General features: G+C 32.7%; 1 protein-coding gene across 1 annotated transcript in view; it reads right to left on the reverse strand.

Moving 5' to 3' along the window:
- Positions 1-919: 919 nt before the first annotated feature.
- LOC143235863 (cell adhesion molecule Dscam1-like) overlaps positions 920-22,040 on the reverse strand; it is a 185,382-nt gene continuing 164,261 nt past the window's right edge. Inside the window, 4 exon segments of the mRNA XM_076474104.1 lie at positions 920-1,043; positions 11,512-11,658; positions 13,216-13,350; positions 14,807-14,908. Coding sequence (XP_076330219.1) covers positions 11,552-11,658; positions 13,216-13,350; positions 14,807-14,908 — 344 coding nt within the window. The 3' untranslated portion in view covers positions 920-1,043; positions 11,512-11,551.

Consider the following 22,040-nt stretch of genomic DNA (forward strand, 5'->3'; position numbering starts at 1 on the left):
AAGAAATGGGTATTCATACTTTCCCACAGAAAGACACAAGCTGGTCAAGTCACTGCAAGAAGAGCCTATGGATTTCTGTATGATCAGATTCTTGAAATGGGTGCTGAGAAACAGTTGTATTGAGACATTAGTGGATTATAGAAATCATGTAAGGAGTGGTGTGTCTTAGACATCACAGCTTTATGAAGCGCCTTACACAACACGTAGGGCTCTTACCAAGATATACACAGTCGTGAGATTTAATCTGACACGAATTACTGATATGGACTATAAAACATCGTTTTAGTATAGTACACTCAAGATCTCTAGAGATATATTTTGCACGAAACCACAAACAAGCCTAAAAATAAGGTTTAACAAGAAAAGAAAACGAGAACACAAAATATGAATAATTTTCATCACATTAATGTGTCACCATCATGAAAATTAACCAAAAATGATTTTCTAGTGAACAGTATAAATGTATCTGAATTGGTTTTTAATATATCTATATTACGAATGGCGTATTTGGATAGGGACTAGAGGAGGCTAAGCCCCAGGATTCATGGTTTGAATTGATAATTTTATTCTATGTAAAATTACGTGGGACGTAGAGCCCACACAACCTTACATCCGCCACTGCGAACAAATTAATATTATGCCAATACAGAGTGCACATCTTCTGTACTTCTGAATCGTACGATATGTCAATATTGAAAATGAAGAGGCCGTATTCCAAAAACTAAAGTAATTTATATTAATATCATGATACTTTCTGAAAACCCATTGTTGTGTACAAATGTTAATTGTATTTTAGCCTTGAAACATATCTGGTAATACCAAGAACATTTATAACATGGAATTATTGTAATCGATCTAGTTTTGTTATAAAGTTGTAAAGAACGTCCACACACTTTGAATTTCAAATCCACAATTCTTCAGGATTTCGAAATATTCACATTTATTTATCTACATATTTCAAATTTGAATAACAATAATTTAAAAAGTAAAAGGTTTATCATAAACATGGCTCGAGAGTGTAGGTACATTCCTCTCCTGCTCCCCTAAGAGGAAAGATCAAAGCAAAAATACATGAAAATTATCGTATCCAACGTCTGTATAATACAGAAACAACTGTGAAAGAAAATATAGTGATGAATATTCAGTTAAAAAGATGTTTAAAAATAATAACATGTTAGTATATGACTAAACATTAGGCAAAGACAAAAATGTTTAATCATATGTTACTATTACACTGAATGAAATTATACAATTACTTAACTTCGATATGAATTATTGCAGTTAAGATAAGATAAGCAAATGGATAAACACTTCAGTCTAACTCCCTAGTGCTGTAAATGATGCTAAACTAAGCAGGAAGATCAGTAGCAAAATATATAAAGCTAAACCAAATAAAATAACAGTAAATGCAATACTTAGCATTCATACTTTGCATGGAACAAATGGATAAAATGTTTCAGCTCAAAACAGGGACAACATTGGTAGGTAGTAAGTTTACTATTATATATGCGTATACAAGTAGAGCCCTGAAAAACATTTTCTGTGAAATTGGTATCTTTATTTCAGTATACTTATTTAAATACAGGATTTATAGAATAATGCGAAAGAATTATAAACGCAAACACCGAAATATTCAAGTCCATTTATCTTAGGCCTAATATTAGGTAAGTCTATATCAAGAATGGTTTACATTATACATAAAAAAGATAATTTAATGCTGCAAACTTGTGTATGTTTTTACTGTAGTTTAGTGAGAGCTAAAATTGACCATACTTAATACAATCAATAAATACACTTGTAATGTTATTTTAAAGCATAACATTAGACCTTTTTAACACTTTTTATACGCATTTAATATATCATTGTACAAAACGTTCACTAAGTTATACTGAAAATACGTTTACGACAGGTACCACTTCCTTTCACTTATTTTGCTATTCTCGTTCAGTGCTGCTCTCTATATGCCAAATATTTTTTCACGTGCCACAAACCTTGTTTTCTCATTCTCCCACGATTATCGTGATTCAACTGCATCTCCTACGCAAACCATTATGCGAAAACCATCCACCAATAGGAGAGCGACACACCTTCCTAATGCATGTGACTCCCTCTATTCGATTATACCGCGCTATCATTTCGAGTCCAAGCAAAAAAGTAAGCAGTAATTTTCAGTGGGGAGAATGGGTGGGAAGTGTGCTATATAGAAATATACCTTCCGTGGAGAAAAATCATGACTTCCGATATGATACAATACTTCCCATCTTATATACAGCTACAATCTTACATTGAAAAGATGAAGGGATCTGTGCAAGAGATAAAAATGAAGCATCCAAAGAGCACCTTATACTGATGATCTCCTTAGTAAAAGAATAACACGTGAGAAGCTGCACCACTTCTGTACCAGGTAAACTCTTTGTCCAGAAGAGGACAAGAAAGAATTAAATTGAATCAAACGCTGAACCAAAGTTGTAAGTGTTGCAGGAGAAAGTTTGCCAGGGAATGAAAAGGCAGAAAAAAGAATCACGGAAGGAAGATATGCAAGCAATGTGTACCAATAAAGAGCATGTACAGAACATAGGAGCCTATTGGGACTAGATCGGGAATAAAAGTGAAAGATGGAAGGAAGGTAAATCGGCGAGAATGAAGAATTAACTTTACAAGCTGTCGAAGGATTGGGATGGAAAGATCAATCCAGATGATGGATAATATATGAGGAATGGTATAAAGTGCATGAGACATTGATGGCAATTATACAAGTCTGATGATCTCCATAGATTATTAGGAGTAGAAAATAGGTCCTAAGAAACAAGTTAAACAAAGAAATGGAAGAAAAAGGTTTAAACATAGAAAGAGTAAGGCAATGGAAGACCGTATTGACATCCAAATCTGGAAGGACCATTCAACTAGTAGGTCTTAAAAGCCAGGAAAAGCAGAAGTTGTGGAATAAAGTTGCTAAATATCCAGATATGGACGAGACAGAAGTCTAATGATTGAACAGCCAAATGACGAAACTTGTAATAAGATGTATGGTAGATCGAGATGTTAAAAACTTCCAACTAGAAGACTAATAGCAGAAGACATTCTGCTAACACTGATAAACTGCCACTGAGAAATGGCAAATGGAACACGCTGAAAAGGAAGTTGCTGCTGTTACTATGTGGATCTCCTTATCAAGTATCTGATAAATGCCAGGCATGAAGACTGAATGTAGAAGTGTGTGAATCGAATACTGGTAACTAAGGTTGATCTAGATAAGATGAAGTGAAAGGAAGAAAGATGATCTGTTATAAGGTTAAAATAAAAGCATCCAGAACATGAGGCACCACATGACTTATCTTAAGTGTATGGGCTCAAAATAACATATCCACAAACTTCAAAGGGAACAAGAATAGGTCCCACCTTGAGGGTTGATATAAGCTATTACTGTGGAATTGTTGAAATACATTGTGTCAAATTGATTCCTGACTATAGAAAGTAAGTTATCCAAAGTCTGTCGTACTGCTAGAAGCTCCAAAGGTTTGATATGGTAAGATTGTTCAGGTGTAGACTATTATATAAAATGCTTCTGTTTATTGCTCTTGCCCCAGCTATGTAGGAAAGAATCTGTGAAAAAATGCAAATCCAGGTTGGGAGGAGGAAATGGTGCACCATACAATGTGTAAACCTAGTTCAACGACCAATGCAGATCGTCAACGAAAGAAAGAAGAAGGGTGATGGAAAATTCAAGGGATGTATCGAGTAAGATTTCATTTGTCATGTCGGGTCCACTGAAAAAACTGTGCATGTGCCTATTCCAAAAGGACAAGTGCTTCCAGAGAAGCCCATATTACAAAATATGAAAGGATCTCGAAAGTAGTAAGAGAGAGAGCATCAAGCGTGTGGAGAACTGAAAACGTCACTGAATGGAGTCGAAGAGAGGGTTTAGCTCAACTAAGATGGAAGTTCAAAAAGACCCTCAAGTGGACCAGATATTGGGTAGGGGACAGGAAAAACTTCTTCAACTTTATAATACAACCTACATGAGCATGTTCTGACAGAATAAGATGAGTGCGACAAGAATACTTCAATTTGGAATGAGCTAATAGAAACCAGTCATCCATTTAGAGATGGAAAAATAACCCCCAAGCATACATAAGTTAAGCAAAAGCTTTGACCATCTGACAAGAGACATAAAAACTGAAGCAAGCTGCAAGGGTAAGATGCAAAACTTATACAAAACCCCATGATGGACAAAAGAAAAAGAGTGTCTGCACTGAGGAAATATAGAAATGTGTAGATAGGCGATCAAAATCCCGGAGAGAAAGCTCGCCTTAGAGTGAAAAAAGATTATACTGTAAAACAGGGAAATACAGAAGCTGATTGAAGTGGGATAGATCTATCACAGGCTATCAGTCCCATGTTTTTATGGGAGAATAAAAACAGCCTGTGAAAGAATGACTGATAGACTTGATAACTCACCGTAATAGAAAAGTCTGTACTGTCTCTAACAGACATTAACTGGTAGTGGAATTCTGAGATAATAAAAAAAAGATATGGATATAGAAGACAACAGGGATTGAAAAAGGAATTGTATGACAAGTCTGATTGGTATAAACTTCCCGCTAGAGGGGAACAAGAACAAAATTAGTCAAACAAGTTCCATGTGGACCATACCTTACAAGCTAGTCACTCTGCTGAGGCAAAAACACTCAAACCTCCTAATGGGAGGAACAGGACAAGAATGGGAGAGTGTCAGAGGTGGAATAGGAGTAGGAGGATTGTAAGGGCCAAGGGTAAGAAAAACAAGCAACTAAGGATAATAGGGTTGAATACTGCCTCACTGATTCCAAAGTTTTAGGAATATTCCCAAAGACAGATCATTGGAAAAAAGGAGACATCCATAAGTCCTCAAGTTAAGTGGACCATAAACTAGCCTGGGACAAGACAGCATCCCCTTCCATGATATCCTAACAGAAAAGAAACCATGCATCTTCTTTCTGAGGCAATCCATCAATCTACCGAGAGATTTTGAGGAGGATATATTCTCTCCCCTACTTATGCATTGGTGCATTTGTTCTCCTTAGCTCAATCTCTCCATACAAGTAGAAGGTGGGAAAACTGGGTCTTGGATAAACAGATAGAATTGCCAGGGTCAGTCCTCCCTAAGGATCAAGTAATAGATAATCTGCGTGATAGTAAGTCAATACAAATTGGTATTGAGGAGGGTGAGGCATGCTTGCACCAGCTCACAACTAAGTAACAGGAGGAAAAACAAAATAGTGGAAGGAAGGGGTATCATGTATTAAGGTGTGTGTGTGTGTGTGTTTCTTATAGCAAAGCAACATTAGACTATCTGCTGAGCCCAACAAGATGAATCGAACACCTGATTTTAGCATTATAAATCTGTATACTTGCCAGTGTATCAGCGAGGGACATGTAATAAGAAAGAAACAGTATTGTAAGAAATCAAGGAAATGGATAAATCCTCAGAAATCGTGTATAAAAAAAATAAATTAGGCCTAATAGATTTTGCAGACGAGGCAAGGTTTGGTTTGGTTTGTTTTGAGTTTCGCGCAAAGCTACTCAAAGGCTATCTGCGGTAGCCGTTACTAATTTAGCAGTGTAAAACTAGAGGAAAAGCAGCTAGTCATCAACAGCCACCATCAACTCTTGGGCTACTCTTTTATCAACGAATAGTGGGATTGACCGCCATATAAATAACACCACCATGGCTGAAAAGAAGATTGATTCAAAGTATGTTCAATCTCTTTACGAATAAAAGCTAAAAAACTTCAGTCAAGCACCCGATAGCTAAAACCTGTGTCCATCATAAAAATGAGAATTTGAAAAATTATTGAAATAAAAATAACGAAGGAAAGTTATAATTGAAAACCCACGAATAAGTGCAAGATGCCATCCAATCAGCTTGAAATATACCATGAAATTAGCCATAAGAGTAATAATACTATACTTTCTGATAATGTCTGCATATCTTCTGGCAGATTATTAGTAAACATTACAAGGCTTTCATACACAAAATTTCAAGTTTTTAAATTGAGAGTTTTCATTGAAGATTTTCCCCAGAATATTTTCGTTCAGAATTTTGACTACTTAACACTCAAACTACTTTTGATTGTAAGATTAAAATACTTTTCATTATTTGAAAATTGTCAAGTTTAATTTGCATATTTCTATGTCCTTCTAGGTAATCATCAAAGTTTTTAGTGTAAAACTTTATATTTATTCTGTTAGTTTACCTTGCTAACACTATATGGTGTTTGACGATTTCACTGACCTCGCAGGAAATAAATGCAAATCACTTTTTTTTTTTTTTTTTTAGGATAACTGCAACTTGTAACAGGAAAACACGAATATTTATTCCGAATCTCGTAACAGTATACACCATTTATATTTATTAATTTTTGTTTTATTGACCTTTGAACACTGTTTCACTGTAAATACTCTGAAACAAGATAAAAGTTATACAGTGTATTTGGAACTTCTGTTATGTATGGAATAGCGTATATAGTCATCAATATACTAACATTATTTACAAATAAATATTTAAATTTCAGTCATTTTTCTTGAAACATAAAACAGTAAATGAAAACTATTTGGAAAACAATGATTTCCACTTCTTACAAAGTTTGTTTGAAGTTAAACACAACGTTTCACCACCGGTATGAAAACCTCGTTTCTAGCACTGTAAGACTAGAGACATAACGCTGTGCCACTGGGGGCTTACATGTCGATGTAGTCAACTTATTTTTCTGTGGAGTTTATATATGCATTTTCGATGCCAAAAATTATGAATTATTATACCGATACCACTAAAATATATCACAGTTTAACAGGCTTCCTAACTATGCTGTATTTGGGTCTAAAAAATCTAATTTCTCTTCGGAAAATATCACTTATCATAATGTTTCGATCTTTCCATTAATATAAGAGCATTTCTCTGAAAAATAAATTAGAAAGCCTAACATAATTACGTAGAGAAAATGTAGAGCCTTTGATTGATTATAAACTTATAAACAGAGCTTCTTCTTACGACAGTAAGCACCGTTATAGCTTAAAGGCACCATTTTTCATACTGCAAAATGGAGGGAAAGATGACCAAACTTGAAAGAGTTAAGTAAACAAATATATTAATTTTACCCTTTGAACAAACCTTTTCTTCATAAAAAGACCAAAGAGAAGTGGAACTAGAACAGTTACAAATGACAAAATTTAAAGAAGTGTGAAAAAGTACTGTTTGTTTGATTGTGTATACGTGATTATGTCATCATAAGTGGAGTATGAGGCGAGAGGCATCTGTTAGGACGGCATGCCATTAATAGGAAGCATATATGGTAACTGAATCTAACACTTACAAGACATGATTGCTATCAGTTGATGTACGGTAGTGACCACACTGATTGATAGATTTCACCTGAGCAGTGGGAGGCGAGAGCATGCCGCGGTGGATGTAATACTGAGTTCAAAGACTGCTTGGAACTGGAAAACAGGTGGCCATAAGCCGAGTTGACCAGTATGCAGAACAAGACTGTACATTTGTAAAACATATAATATCACATAATGGATGAAGAGGAGTGATATCGTTAATGGCACAGAAGCTTTTCAGCTAAGTTATATGCATATACATGTATATACATGCATGTAGGTCTCAGATATAAGTTGTTTTGATCTGACATGCCCAGTCAAGTGATACCAGTTTGACCAGATGTGTGTTTCTCTTCTGCTATATTTTGCTTTTACTGTGACTGGGAGTTTATATCGTTTTTATTACATCTTGATGTAACGTATTATAATTTATCTCAGACGAGTCTTCTATTTATTGTGTTACGTACAGCATGTATTAAAATTTCAAACAGCCGGAAGTTTTAATTTTATTTTAGAAATTAATTTAATGTCAACGTGTATTAAATTTATGATATATGCTAACAAAATTGATACACACAGTTTTCATTCTTAACAAAAATATATTTTAATATACAAAAAATACAATTTATATTAACGGTTATTACATATAACTATTTATATACCAAACTGTTGCAAACTCTCAAACTGTTTGGTAAAACTATAAAGCATTGGCGTGACATATGAAAGAAGCAAATAATGAATCAATAAGAGATAAAGAGAAGAGCAATATACATACGAGGGCTTACAGCAAAAAATTACAAGCACAGAATTTATATTTGATCTAGGATTGATGTGTAAGTTTCTCCAAGAATAATTTGAATAGAGTTTGGACTTACAACAGCATGATTTGGACTTGTACAATGCAGATCAAAATATTAAATCTGTTGTATAGATTTTTAAAGAAGAACAACTGATTCCTGATCCATAGTACCAAAATGCCACAAAAGTTGCAGAAAATCTCCACTAGAGTTTCACTTCACAACGAAGTTTGTTTTTTGTTTATTTTATTTTTTGGAATTTCGCCCAAAGCTACTCGAGGACTATCTGCGCTAGCCGTCCCTCATTTAGCAGTGTAAAACTACAGGGAAGGCAGCTAGTCATCACCACCCATCGCCAAATCTTGGGCTACTCTTTTATCAACGAATAGTGGGATTGATCGTTACTTTATACGCCTCCACGGCTGAAAGGCCGAGCATGTTTGGTGCGACGGGGATTCGAACCCGCGACCCTCAGATTACGAGTCGAACGCCTTAACTCACCTGGCCATGCCGAGCCAATCACAACAGAGATTGCAAAAAGCATTCTCAAATTAACTTGGAAGCTTTTTACAGAATCTTGAAAAAAACGATCAAAAAATATTCCATGATATTGAAGATGGCGATATAGCACAATGTGCATGTGTGCTTGATAAAAACATTGATGCTCATTTAACATTCAGCAAGTTGAAGGTCAGAAACTTATCAATAAGATTCCAGCTGAATGAAACAGATACGATTCGTTGAATTTGTCAGTATTTCATCAAAAAGATGGTTCCAGATAACTGCAACATCTGAATCCCGCTCTATATACTATTTTCATTTCTTCCAACGAATGTGAACAAGGGTTTTCGGAGATAAATTTTATTGTCACCCCAACCATAGCTTTGTTGACGATAAAAACCATTTGAGCGCTTTTTGTTGTTGTTAAACTTGCTGGACAGTCCCTTCCATGTTTTGACCTACAAAAGTACGTAATAATGGTTGCTTCAAAAACGTCACTCAGCAGTAGACACCAAAAGCAAGAAACAAAGTCTAGATATTGCGTCAGGTGAGAACACGGTGAAATTTTGGAACTTTTCATGAAAAAGCTTCTTTTCTTCATTTTTTTATATATACTTAAATATGAAAAAGCGCTATTTACAGGTATACAAAATTATACATAAATAAACAAGTATTATCATATGATGAGTTAATGGGTGGAGCCAAAATGGTGGATTCTATAAATATTATAATATATCAGCAAATATAAAAGGTTATTTTTTATATTCTAGCTTGCAAATATCGGTCATTTGAATTTGTAATTCCTATAAAACTATAGACGTTGTATTGTGGCCATCATTAAATGTAATCTGACCAAACCCAGAAGATGACACACCAATGTGACATAAAACAATCGATAGTTAGCTAATTTTTTATATTTACTTCAAATTAAAAATTAACTAACTTTTAATACTAAAAAGTTGAAATGAAATTTACAGTTTGATACTAAGTTTATTGACATACATTCATAAAATAGTACTTGAATAAAATTCTGAATGAAAGTCTGGAATCATGATGACATTCCCTCTGAATCCTACCTATACATATCGAAAGGTCTAAAAAAACAGTAGTAAAAGATACAAATGATCCCTCCACTTAGTATGAGAAAATTAAAAGAAAAACACGTGACAAGAGCACAATATGAACACGTCTTGAGTACAACATAAAATAGAGGGAGTCTCGTGTATCAAGATGTGTCACACCCTTATTGCTAAAGGTTTTCGCATGATGACTGATGATTTCGGTGCGAGATGCGGCCGAATCTTAATAATCGTGGGTATGTGGGAGTACAAGGCTTGTGATATGCGAAAACATTTTACATATATAGGGCAGCACTGAACGAGAAAAGCTATATACATGAGAAAAGCGTTATATGCACAATTATGCGTGGGAAAACAAACACAAATTTACTAAAATATGAAGTTAATTACCTGACTAGATTCCATGTATATTGTATACTTTTGAAAACGACGCTCCTCTTACGTCAGAATTAGATAAGTAATTAACTTTATATTTTTGTAACTTTGTGGTTGTTTTTCTTACTACATTTATTCTTGTAAAAATATTATTTTTTATAACCTTGTAGATACTACAAGATACTACATCTGCCTTTTGTTTAGATCTGCTTAAATGAAGTACACCTGAAGATGTGCGTGTGTGTGTGTGTGTGTATATATATTTTCAGGACAGACAAAAATTGACCATTACAATAATAGATATATATATCAAGGAAGTCAACCCTGGAGTGACAAGGAGCATCAATATATGTTTTGGGGGAAAACATTTTTGCATTGTCAATATTTTATTATATATGACAGTTAATTTTGTCAAATATGAATTTAAATTATATATGACAAACAAAATACTGACAATTTTGAAATCAAATGTGAAGTTAAAATAAAATAATTTTATGAATAATGTTCCTTCCTCTTTGCCAGCCCAAAATATATGTACGTATATATATCTTATATTTTGTGTATTTAAATGAAGACTACAACGGCTATACTAATTTTTACATGAATGACTAAACCAGTACGAATGGGCAGGTTTCTAAATTTATTTTGCTTAGTTTGCTCAGCATCATTATTTTATCTGGCTATTTTCGTGAAAATATTACATTTTACACTCATGATGTGGTCATCACGTTTATAATGAAAACAATTAATCAAAAAAGTGTGAACTCCATGAAGTAGATATGTTCTGAAATCTGTGAAAGAGAAATAATTGTATTTAATTATACAAAAAATTAGTGTTGCTGTTAAACTTTCACAAGTTATAAAATGTATTTTTCCATAAACTTTGTAACATGCTCATATAATTATTTTAAACATGAAAGGTGCAATACAGTTTATGTCACCTATAAACGACTTAAAGTGAAATATTAAATCTAGTTATCAAATATAAGCATGCACTGGCATGAGAAGTACATATAAACAGCTCACAAGGTATCCTCAATTTCTGGTAGTTTAATGTTAGTTTCAGCTATGAATCTGACAAACTTTCCAAAATGATAAATTGCTTCTCGTCTTCACTTGGATAACTGCATGGCTGGAAATGATACTTAATTTGGTGAGGTCTCAAGTTCTAAGATATTCTTTTCGCAATTTCTATAGTTTGCAAATGTAGCATGCATTCCTGTATTTGCTTTTCATCAAAATGGAATAAATACTTTGATGATACAAATGTTATTTTAAATACACAAATATATAAGCAGTTTAAAGGAAAACAGGTAATTTAAGAGAGATAAAAACTCACAAAGACATGCTTTGAAAATAGACAAGGAAATCACATTTAGTTATTATTAAAAGCATACCTGTATTGAAGAAACAAATCAAAATACATCTGTATTTAAATCATTCATCACCATCCACGTGGACATGCATTTTGCTCATTAAAAATCCTTGATACATCATACTTGCAGCAGGTTTAATGTGACGATTTTGTTCTATCTCTGTAAGTGCTAAAGTGAAAAACAATATATATATATTATGAACATGGAAGAACTTTAAAGAAAAACTTAAATATTTCAATAATTCATAAGAAGGTTATACAAGCAATCAGAATATACTATGTGAAGCTCCTTTCTTAGAAGTTCTAATAAACAGTTATCTTACATTAAATTAGATACAAATAAATATTGAATATCATGTTTTATGGAAAGGAAGAAAGCTTGTTTGTTTTGTCAGACATAAGCTGTAGGAATATATTTTACACCTACAAACAGTGGAAACAGTGAATACATTTTTAAGAAAAGCATTGTTTTGAATAAAAAAAAATACTTCCATAACCAAACAACAGAAAAACTGAAACTCACTTTTGTGTTTGTTGTTTATCAAAAAAAAGGAGAAAAAAAAAGCTATCTGTGTTCTGCCCACCATGGATATCAAAACATGATTTTGAGCAAGATGTCTTCAAATTTACAATTCAGTTACAGGAAAGTTTCAGTTTTGTTTTTACAATCATATGCATTTGTTGTTGAAGAAAGTGAATAGCTACAAGTATAAATCACACATAAAAGAAAAATGCCAGAAAATAAAGCACTGTAATGTGTAAAGGTGTTTTAAAATGATTAATTATACTGAGATTTGTAATCATACTGCATAATAATTTAGTATATTTTACTTAGAAATTCCTCTGGTTAAACTGTACACTAACAGAAAGTTAATAAAATTCATAATTCTGCCAAGCAATAGAAAGTAAACAGTTCTCTAGTGCTTAGCAATAACTTTGAGGGCTTTAAGACATAAATTTCAGGTTTATTCCAATAGTAGATGCAGCACAATTTTGTTGCTAAGACAAATAAACTTAAAATAAAGAACAAAAGGAAATAAACATGTTGGAATAGTGACAGATAACTCATTAAAGCTTCCTCAGTGAATGAATACTTATTTAATATACAATCTCTTTGTTTACAACACAGCTAACAACTTATATAAGTACTCAATAAATTTCAACATAATGTTTATATTTTAATATCAACAATGAAATACTTATTCTGTCATGAGACAAAATAAGTTACTTGCAGTAAGGTTTACTGAGTTTGTGATTATTTAGTTCATACTTTAATAAGTACTGCAATAAACACATTCCACACAAAAAAAACTAACAAAAACACATAAAATTCATATCTTTAGTAATGTCTTTTTATCCTTTTTTTGCTTAAATACAAAAAATATTGAAAAATATCCTCTCTAATTAATGCTTCATTATTAATTACAGAAATTATTTTTCAGGATGCTATTTTTGATTTTCAAGCATGACCTAGATATTGCTAAAGGGTTACTCTTTATTGTACAATATATTTTATTGTCAGATTTTTCTGTTAATACTAGTGAAATATTGATGCTTTATCAAAAAAGAAAAACCAAATATATTTAGTTGTAATTTATTAATGTTATGAACAATATTATAAAGCAATAATGTAAAATAGGTATATTTTTTAGGGATAAAAGGACTACTAATTCTTTCAATAAGTATAGAAACTTGTATTTGCCAAATTTCTCAAATTCAACTGTACCTGGAAGTTTATGCCTGACATTGAGAACCAGATTTTGTCTTTCAGAGTCAGGATGGTCACACTTTGAGATAGTTTCAAACCTAGGCTGATGGTGGATAGAACAGTTAGAAGTACTAGAAGGGTATCTCCATGATCCTAAAAGAGAATTTTTAAATAAAACTTTTTTGACATAATTAAGAAATTTAATTTTCCATTTCTTAAGAAGCATTCTCAACTTGATTTTAAGATGATTTATTTCTAACTGTCTGTTACAATATATTCAAGAGTTCAATAAGTTAAACCTTTCTTTTCTCAATACTGCTAAAAGCTGTGATGTATGCATAAATTACAGTTGTTACAACATATAAATATATCTGAAGCTTCACACTTAGCTTTATAAATGTCAATTGAATTTTTTTCAGTTACATTAAACAGAGCTAATTAAACTGGTGACTGAATGAGTTTCTTCACTTGTTACTTTATGACTATTGTTAAAATTTAACAAAAATGCAAAATTACTGCATTGACACAGTTTACTTAAGAATCACAATTGAATAATATACTAAACAGTCATAATACTTAACAGTGATATTGCTTTATGGAAGTTGCAATACAAATGCTCTATGTTTATCATATCCAGAGAAAAGCAATGGTAAAACTTTTAACGAAAAAATAACTCAGTATAATAATTCAAGAATTTACTGGTGCACAGTTATCTAATTTCTACAAAAGAGTTTTGTAGACTTAATGCATTAGATGAAAAGTGTCATGATTTGTTGCACTTCAGTTGAATGAGGTAAGCCATGGTTTTGAACTTTGAATAGCAAAAATGCTTTATTTTATGAAGAAAACTAAGTGTGTTATGATTATCGTGGTGCTCTAATGCATACAAATGAAAAAAAAAAAGGAGAAAATTATAGTAAATTGTATTTAATGGCTAAATAAAACTAATCCATATGATAAGCAGAAGGGACAAAAAATACCAAGACATAAACAAACTTCAGAGCAGAAATAGGCCAAACTGAATCTCTTTCAAAGAAGTGCCAATACTTCAATCACTAAGCACATATACTCTTCAGATGACCACTAAAAACAAACATACAGGCAGCGAAGTGTGGGAGATACACATTCCAAGTGATAGTCATAAAGGCATCCTGATTCATAAGGTCAAACATTATACAATGTTTTACAAAATAGCAAATAAGTTTCTTAAATGATTAAGCTACAAATAAGTAACACCTTGGATTCAATTTTTGCACATGATTTTAACCAATTTCAATATGTGTTTGAATATTAAAACTTTGAAAATTTAAAAATTTTGTTGCTATGAAATACATACTTTGGGAGAGTAAGATATGGAGTATTTATACACTACATTAGTAAATTTATTTGTGACAAAATGAAGAGTAACATGCTGGTTACATTTTGATATTTTGCAGAGACTTATTTTTAATAAAGACTAAGGTATCAGTCAGTAGCAATGTATCCTCAAAAATTACTTATTTTTCATTGCCTGTTTTGGGTAATTATACTTCAATTGTTCAAAAGGATTTTAATGATGACTGAAGGAAATAATTAGTTAAGTGTTCGAACTCAGTCCAATGTTTCTTACCTTCCCGTTCTCTCCTGTTGTTCACAGAATTTCCAACTTGTCTGTGCTGTATTTCTAGTTCAAGATCTTGAGTGCTGGCATAGTGAACTGTATGTGGCACATCTGATTGTTAGAAAATAACAATTTTAACGATAATTAAAATCTAAACATTATTTAAAAAACAGTCAATTTGGAAATGTAGAAAACAAGACTATCATTAATTATTTAACACATATTTAGAAGTTATAAAATTAAGTTTTTGTGTGATAAAGTTCACATATTGTTATGTAAAACAAATACTAAGTGATTAGTCATGTGGTCTGGAAAGAAAATGAAAAAACAACAATATGAAGGTAACAGAGTCTAGTAAGGAAAGTTTAACCAGAGGTACATAATTTTGATAATTAATTTAGGAAGAAGAACAATCTTTACACTTCAGATAATTATAAGATAATTTTTATTTTAAATAACAGAGTTAGTGCATAAAACATTTTGATAATACAATGTTTGTTGACTTATAAAACTCTTCCTGATGTTCTGTTTCTCAACTCTGCTCTAACATGCCTCCAACAATGTACAGAATACAATTATTGTTGTACTACTGTGCTAAGATTATTAATTTTATTTCTATTAGGCTGGTATAGTTACATTACCAACTATATAGCTATATTAACAATGACATATTACTTATATTAATTAATTATAAAATCTTTTCTGATTAGCTACATAAACAAACCGATGTTTAAATACCACGGGCACTATCATAGAACACCTACTCATTACAATTAATAATTATTTAAGATACCAAGAAATGCAATCAGTATCATTTTCACACATTCAACAACTCAAAATTTACATAAGAGAAACAGAGTTAAATGATGTTATCTTATGTATTAACAGTAGAACAAAATAGCAATCAGATTCTGTTCTACTGGTTAGCATAATTAAATAGTAACCAAACATTATTTTACAGGTTTGTATAACAAATTAGTTATTAAACACTATTTTAACAGTATAACAAACGAAAGACAATTAAAAACAGATGTATATAAGATGCATTTGTTGATGATAAAAGGAAACTTATTATTGCACATACTCACTCAATCATTATTTATGGTATTTTTCAGAATTAGTTAACACTATTTCCATGTATAATCTTACAAATTAGGTTTTCTCTTCTGGATCTCTTCTAATTTGTTATTATTATTATTATTTTGTGATTATGTATATTAACAATGCTGTTTATTTGAATATTTATATTTGTGTTAGAGGTCTTTAGTTACAAAGTCCTGGCAAGACACTAATTTATTAATTATTGATTTCTGAGACTTGCAAAAAGTTAATTTGCATTTCGTTACTTTTAACTTGTTAATATGGTTTACTAATCCATAATATTGATAATGTGGTTGTTTTATACGTTACTTTGCTATCCAAACAGGAGACATTTTTCTTACAGACTGAGGAACTTTTGAGACATTTGAATGGTTGATCTTGAATTTTTCTCAAATGAGTATTATAATAATAAGTTTAATAACAGTAAAAAGTAGTGAAAGGTATTATTCAGAGTAGCATGGTGATTAAAAAAAGTTTTTGTCTCAAATCTGAAACAGTCTATTACAGTTTTGACTAAGTAGTTATAGATATTAACACACTGGGTAACAGGTCTGAGAGCAAGAAATAGATATTTTCTTTCTTCCTTATACTACCTCAAACATTGACATTATTTCCATCTAGGAACTATCTGTCAACAATGGGAATTCATGAGAAAACCACTTTAGGTTAATGCAATAAATCTCCACCTCCAATAGTACATTGGATCTTAGTGTTAATGAACTTACTAAAAGTTTGGAAACCTCTTTTTACAGATGTGAAATAATTGAGAGTAGATGGGTAGAACGACATCATCTTGTTTAAGGAGAGAGCCACTCAGTGGAAGATTTAAGGTGGTGTGAGCCAAGGGGCTAGTAATGTTTGTGGGTCTTGCATTCCATGTAATTTTACATAGAATAAAATTATCAATGAGTTCCCATTAAGACTATGAGCCGTGAGGTTGATACCCCCTTTAGACCCTACCTAAATACATCACTGGGACCATTAGAATGGGAAAAATTACCAGGCTTGGAAATGTTTTTGAAAACTTAGCGATAATTTAAGGTTAGCCTATTTATCCCACACCTAGCTATGTTGAATAAAACAGTTTGTTCAAGAACAGTTCATAAAAAGTATATTTCAAATACAGAAATGAACACAGAGAAATAGTAATTTTTGATACCTAAACAATGTGACAATCATCAAACATTGTAAAATATTATAAATGTAATCAAAGAGGCCACCTATTCATGAATAGTCCCAGTAAATGTGTACATGTAAAAAGGAAATCCAGAGATAACTGGTAACAGTTGGTAAAGTGGGTAGGAGTTAAATGAGGAGGTTTTTATTTCCACTAAAGTAAAATCCTCCTTAAATTGTATAACTAAATAAAAACTGATTTGTCAAATCTAACGAATTAAGAAAAACTACACAAACCCTCTATTACTAACATGTGAGGAGTGAGAAATGTGTTTTGTCAACAGAATACGAGGTCTCTTCAAAAAGTACGCGGATTGACGTCATAAAACAAAATGTACTTTATTTAGAAGTTACAGGTCTGTGACCCCTTCAAATTACTCTCCTCCCCAACGCACACACTTATCCCAACGGTGTTTCCACTTGTTGAAACAGTCCTGGTACGCTTCTTTTGTAATGTCCTCCAGCTCCTTCGTCGCATTTGCCTTAATCTCGGGAATCGTTTCAAATCTTCTTCCTTTCAAGGGTCTTTTGAGTTTGGGGAACAAGAAAAAATCGCAAGAAGCAAGGTCAGGGTGGGGAAAAACAGTGATCGAGTGTTTGGCCAAAAACTCACGAGTTCTGAGGGCTGAATTTCGCAGCAACGCGGTGCATCTTCAATTTTTCGGTCAAAATCTCATAACAAGATCCAACTGATATCCCACACTCTTCAGCAAGCTCCCTGACAGTCAGACGTCGATTTGCCCGCACCAGGGTGTTGATTTTGTCGACGTGTGGGTCGTCAGTTGACGTGGAAGGACGTCCAGGACGCTCATCATCTTCAATGGACTGTCGGCCATTTTTAAAACGTTCATGCCACTTGAAACATGCCGTACGCTTCATAGCAACATCACCGTAAGCCGTGTTAAGTATAGCAAAAGTTTCAGTCGCAAATTTTCCAAGTTTAACACAAAATTTCACAGCAAGTCGTTGCTCCTTCAGGTCATTCATTCTGAAATCCGCCAAACGAAAAAATCGCACTTCACTTACAACCGCGTAGCTAATACACAAATGAAGATATCTGCAATCGGGAAATGGCGTCGTAAACAGCTGATCTGTGCAAACCTAGCGACACCAAGCGGATTCCTTTGGAACCAACTGGAGCCGCGCAATTCAAACAGTCCGCGTATTTTTTGAACAGCCCTCGTATGACTAACTGTCAACCTTCAGGATACTTTATAGCTAAGCTGTACAGCAGCAAATAGTATTTTGGACCAATTAACTGCTGTTATAAAAAACTGGGCAATATGCTGTTTCATTGGCTTAAAATTTATCCAGCAGAAATAGATTGGTCATATGGACATTCTAACAAACATCATTGAAATAAATGTGCTTTTCTCAAACTAACATTAAAAAACATATTAATCAATAAAGTGCAGTGCTTGCATCTAAATGGCAATGAATGTGAAAAATTAAGAAACATTATTGAATTATGCCAACATTTTTAGTAATATACTTGGTCTTATCATAAAAGATCAAACAAATGCATTACAACAAGTTCTGCAAAAGGTAAAGTATAATGTTGAAACAGCTCAGAAACAACAATGATGAGCATAGGACCATAAGTGGCATACAGTGATTTGTAAAGTAGCTGATACAGTATTAGCAAAAAATCATTCTGTATTTTCTCCAGTAATTAACATCTTTACAAACTTTTCTCCAAGGCTGAAAGAGTCTGTTGAAATTATCAAGTGTTTAATTCCTTTAAGCTGTATGAAGTAAAAGGTCCAAGATCTGGTGCAACTCTAGGATGATTTCATGTTGCTAATATGAAGAAGTAAGTTTTATTCCTTTCACAATTTTAGGTCTCCTGAAAATTATCAGTACTTTTGACATTTAAGGCCAACTTGTCATTTTGAATAGAGAATAATTGACTGGATTCCACCAGTGAGATAGAAGATTCTTTTAACTTATGAAATGATCCTACTTTCTGCTAAATATGCAGATGATAGTTAGATACTGGTAGTCATAATGTATGGTAGTTTCTGTTCAAATAAACTGGAGGACCTTACAACCATATCTCTGAGTTATCTAAAAATTGGCTAGTAGGTTTCTTACATACTGGAAAGAACTAATATTGAACTGTTCAAATAAGCTGAAATAGAGATGGAATGAAGAAAAAATCGGACAAATTATACCTTCAAAGACAAGATTCTTTCTGGTATGTGTATTTAAACTTTACAGGAATTTTAATGCTGAAAACTGGGATTTCTATACAACGTGACTAATGCTATCACTTCTTTTTTTTTCAAAGTGAAAAAAAATCAGGTTATTTAATTATTATTTTATTTACAGCGTGTGTGTATTTTTTATCACTAATTTCAGTTACTTTTTTATTTGTCTTAAAAACATTAGCTCATATCTCTCTTAGAGTATAATGAATCAGTCATCATACCATAATGTAACTCTTGCTTATATGATACTAGAAAAACCTTTTTATTACCTGATGTGCAATCCCCCATTTCCCGAAAATTTTATCCTGTGTGTATGTAAATTTGCAATAGGAGCCATGATTCTCCTGTTTTGACTCCATTTCCCATCACAGAGAACTTTATTTTTCTTCATTCTTAGGGTGCAGATATGATGTCATGAATCCGTCATATGCTGATCTAATGCACTGACGCCATCTATATAAATATAATAGTACTGTCTGTTGTATGTCCATGTAAATACTTTGTAGTGTGTGGATGTATCTTCACCAGAATTGGTATGGAGGTTCATGAAGTCCATGGAGAAATACATACAAATATTCAGTTTTGCATCTTGCAGTTTTATTATTATTATTTTTTTACCATTACTTCACTTCTGTTGAAATTTGGCATGAAGGTTTATTGGATCCATGTGGAGGTACATCGAAATTTAAAGTTTAACATTTTGTGTTTTGCTGTTTGTATCGGTAATTTCTTTAAAAAATTATATATAAAGGTAATGAAAACTTCTATACTCCTTTAGAGGTAAAGAACAACCTTTCATGAATCATGAATTTACATAACATCTGTTTAGAGTATGGGTACTCCACCTAGTTTTTATATTAACAAACCAAAAAAGAGGTTTCCCTAGTGATGATATATATATTAATAGGTTCACGTATTATTATTTGAAGCAAATACTAAGTTGTTAAACATGTGAACTGTATTTTTGTTACCTGTTAAGGAAATAAAATCTTAATAATCTCAAATCAAGTCAAGTCAAGGCTTTAGGAGTTAAACTAAAATAAACTAATTATTTCAATTACTGTTTTTGTCAGTGGTTGACATTGTTATTTTGCATAGTTTGAGCTACAATCATCTATCTTATTTTTTTGTAATTTATTATTAATATTGCTATTATTACTATTATGTAATTTGTTTTTTGAATATTTATATTTTAGATGGTTAAGTATAGTCCTGGCCAAGCACAAACTTGTTAATTATTAATTTTGGAGATTTGTATTTAAACTGATACTTGGTTAATAAATATTTTTAATGTTTCATCTTATCCTGGTATTAATATGGAAGACAAAAAAGAAAAATATTCAAATTAGCCAATTGGAATTAACAAGAAATTTAAATGTATCTTCATGTTGACTTATAAAACTAACAATACATAATTATTAGATACCCCAACTCATTTCACTCATAAATTCTGCTTTGTTTAACACTGAAAATGTATTTCTGATAGGTACTTCTTCCTCTCACAAGATTAGCTATTCCCCTTCAGCACTCCACTCTATATGCTAAATTTTTCTTTACACTTTCCACAATCCTTCATTCTCACCCCCACCTCCACTGGAATTGCGAATCATCATGCATGCATCACATCCTCACCAACAGGAGCATAACACACTCACATGATGCATGTGACTCCCTCTACTCTCCTCTACCAAATTATCACTTTGAAGTTTGGCAAAAGATGACAGCACTGGAGAAAAGTGTGGAGGAAGGGAGGGAAATGTGAGAAGGCTATAGGTATCTATTGGAAATACATTTTCAGTATAAGAAAATTTAAACTTCCAATACAATTTTTCTTTGTCTTAGAAAACTACCTAAAATCCCACAGTGAGGAGGAGGAGGGACAGGTGCGAAGGAATAACAGAAGTATCATCCAAAAATGCTAGAAGGATATCCCTGAAAGTAAGATATTTAGATTTAGAAGACCAGAAGAAGGTGTACTGCACACAACTTCTAAGCCAAGTATACTTGTCAATCATTTGTGGAATGTATCAGATATAGGGGCATAAAATGATAGGAATTCATCTAAGTGTGATTTCATGTGGAAGGAAAATGATCCTGAATGAAAAAAAATATTGTACCTCAATCCCACAATGATAAAGGCGGGTAAACAAAGATGCCATCTTGGATATAGAGTGGCTAGGTCATGGCAGATCATACTCAGTAAGTAAACTACATCCAAAACCTGATCAAGGGGTACCGACATCCACATGAAGATAGGATGAGGATCATACTGTTTTCATCTCAAACCCAAGAAATGGGAATCAAGAATCACTTTGATGCCTGTGTCTGACGAGAGGATTAGCTCTAAGCTATCAATATGGAAGCTAGACGTCCAGTATTAAAAAGAGTGTCTATTGCATAAAATCAATTCTCCCCCAACCATGATACAGGCTGGGTCTATGCAAATGGCAATAACAGTCAAAACAAAACTGTAATAATTCCACGTATTACTGATGGACTAAACTGAGAGAGGAAGAGAGACAATCCAAATCCGTGTGAGGACTCGTGATGATTTATTCACTCTAATCTAAAACTTCCTCTTGGGGCATTAATATACAATGAGGGCTCGAAATCAAAGAGTTGAACTGCATTCTGACATCTCATTGCATTGTATTGGTTATTACAAACAGAAGGATATTACTTTATATACATCCCAGAACACCAGTATCCCACTCTGTAATTGAATGGTTACTGGGTGGAACACATTCTGCAGGGTA

Source organism: Tachypleus tridentatus, chromosome 12, assembly GCF_004210375.1.
Source record: "Tachypleus tridentatus isolate NWPU-2018 chromosome 12, ASM421037v1, whole genome shotgun sequence".
NCBI lineage: Eukaryota > Metazoa > Arthropoda > Merostomata > Xiphosura > Limulidae > Tachypleus > Tachypleus tridentatus.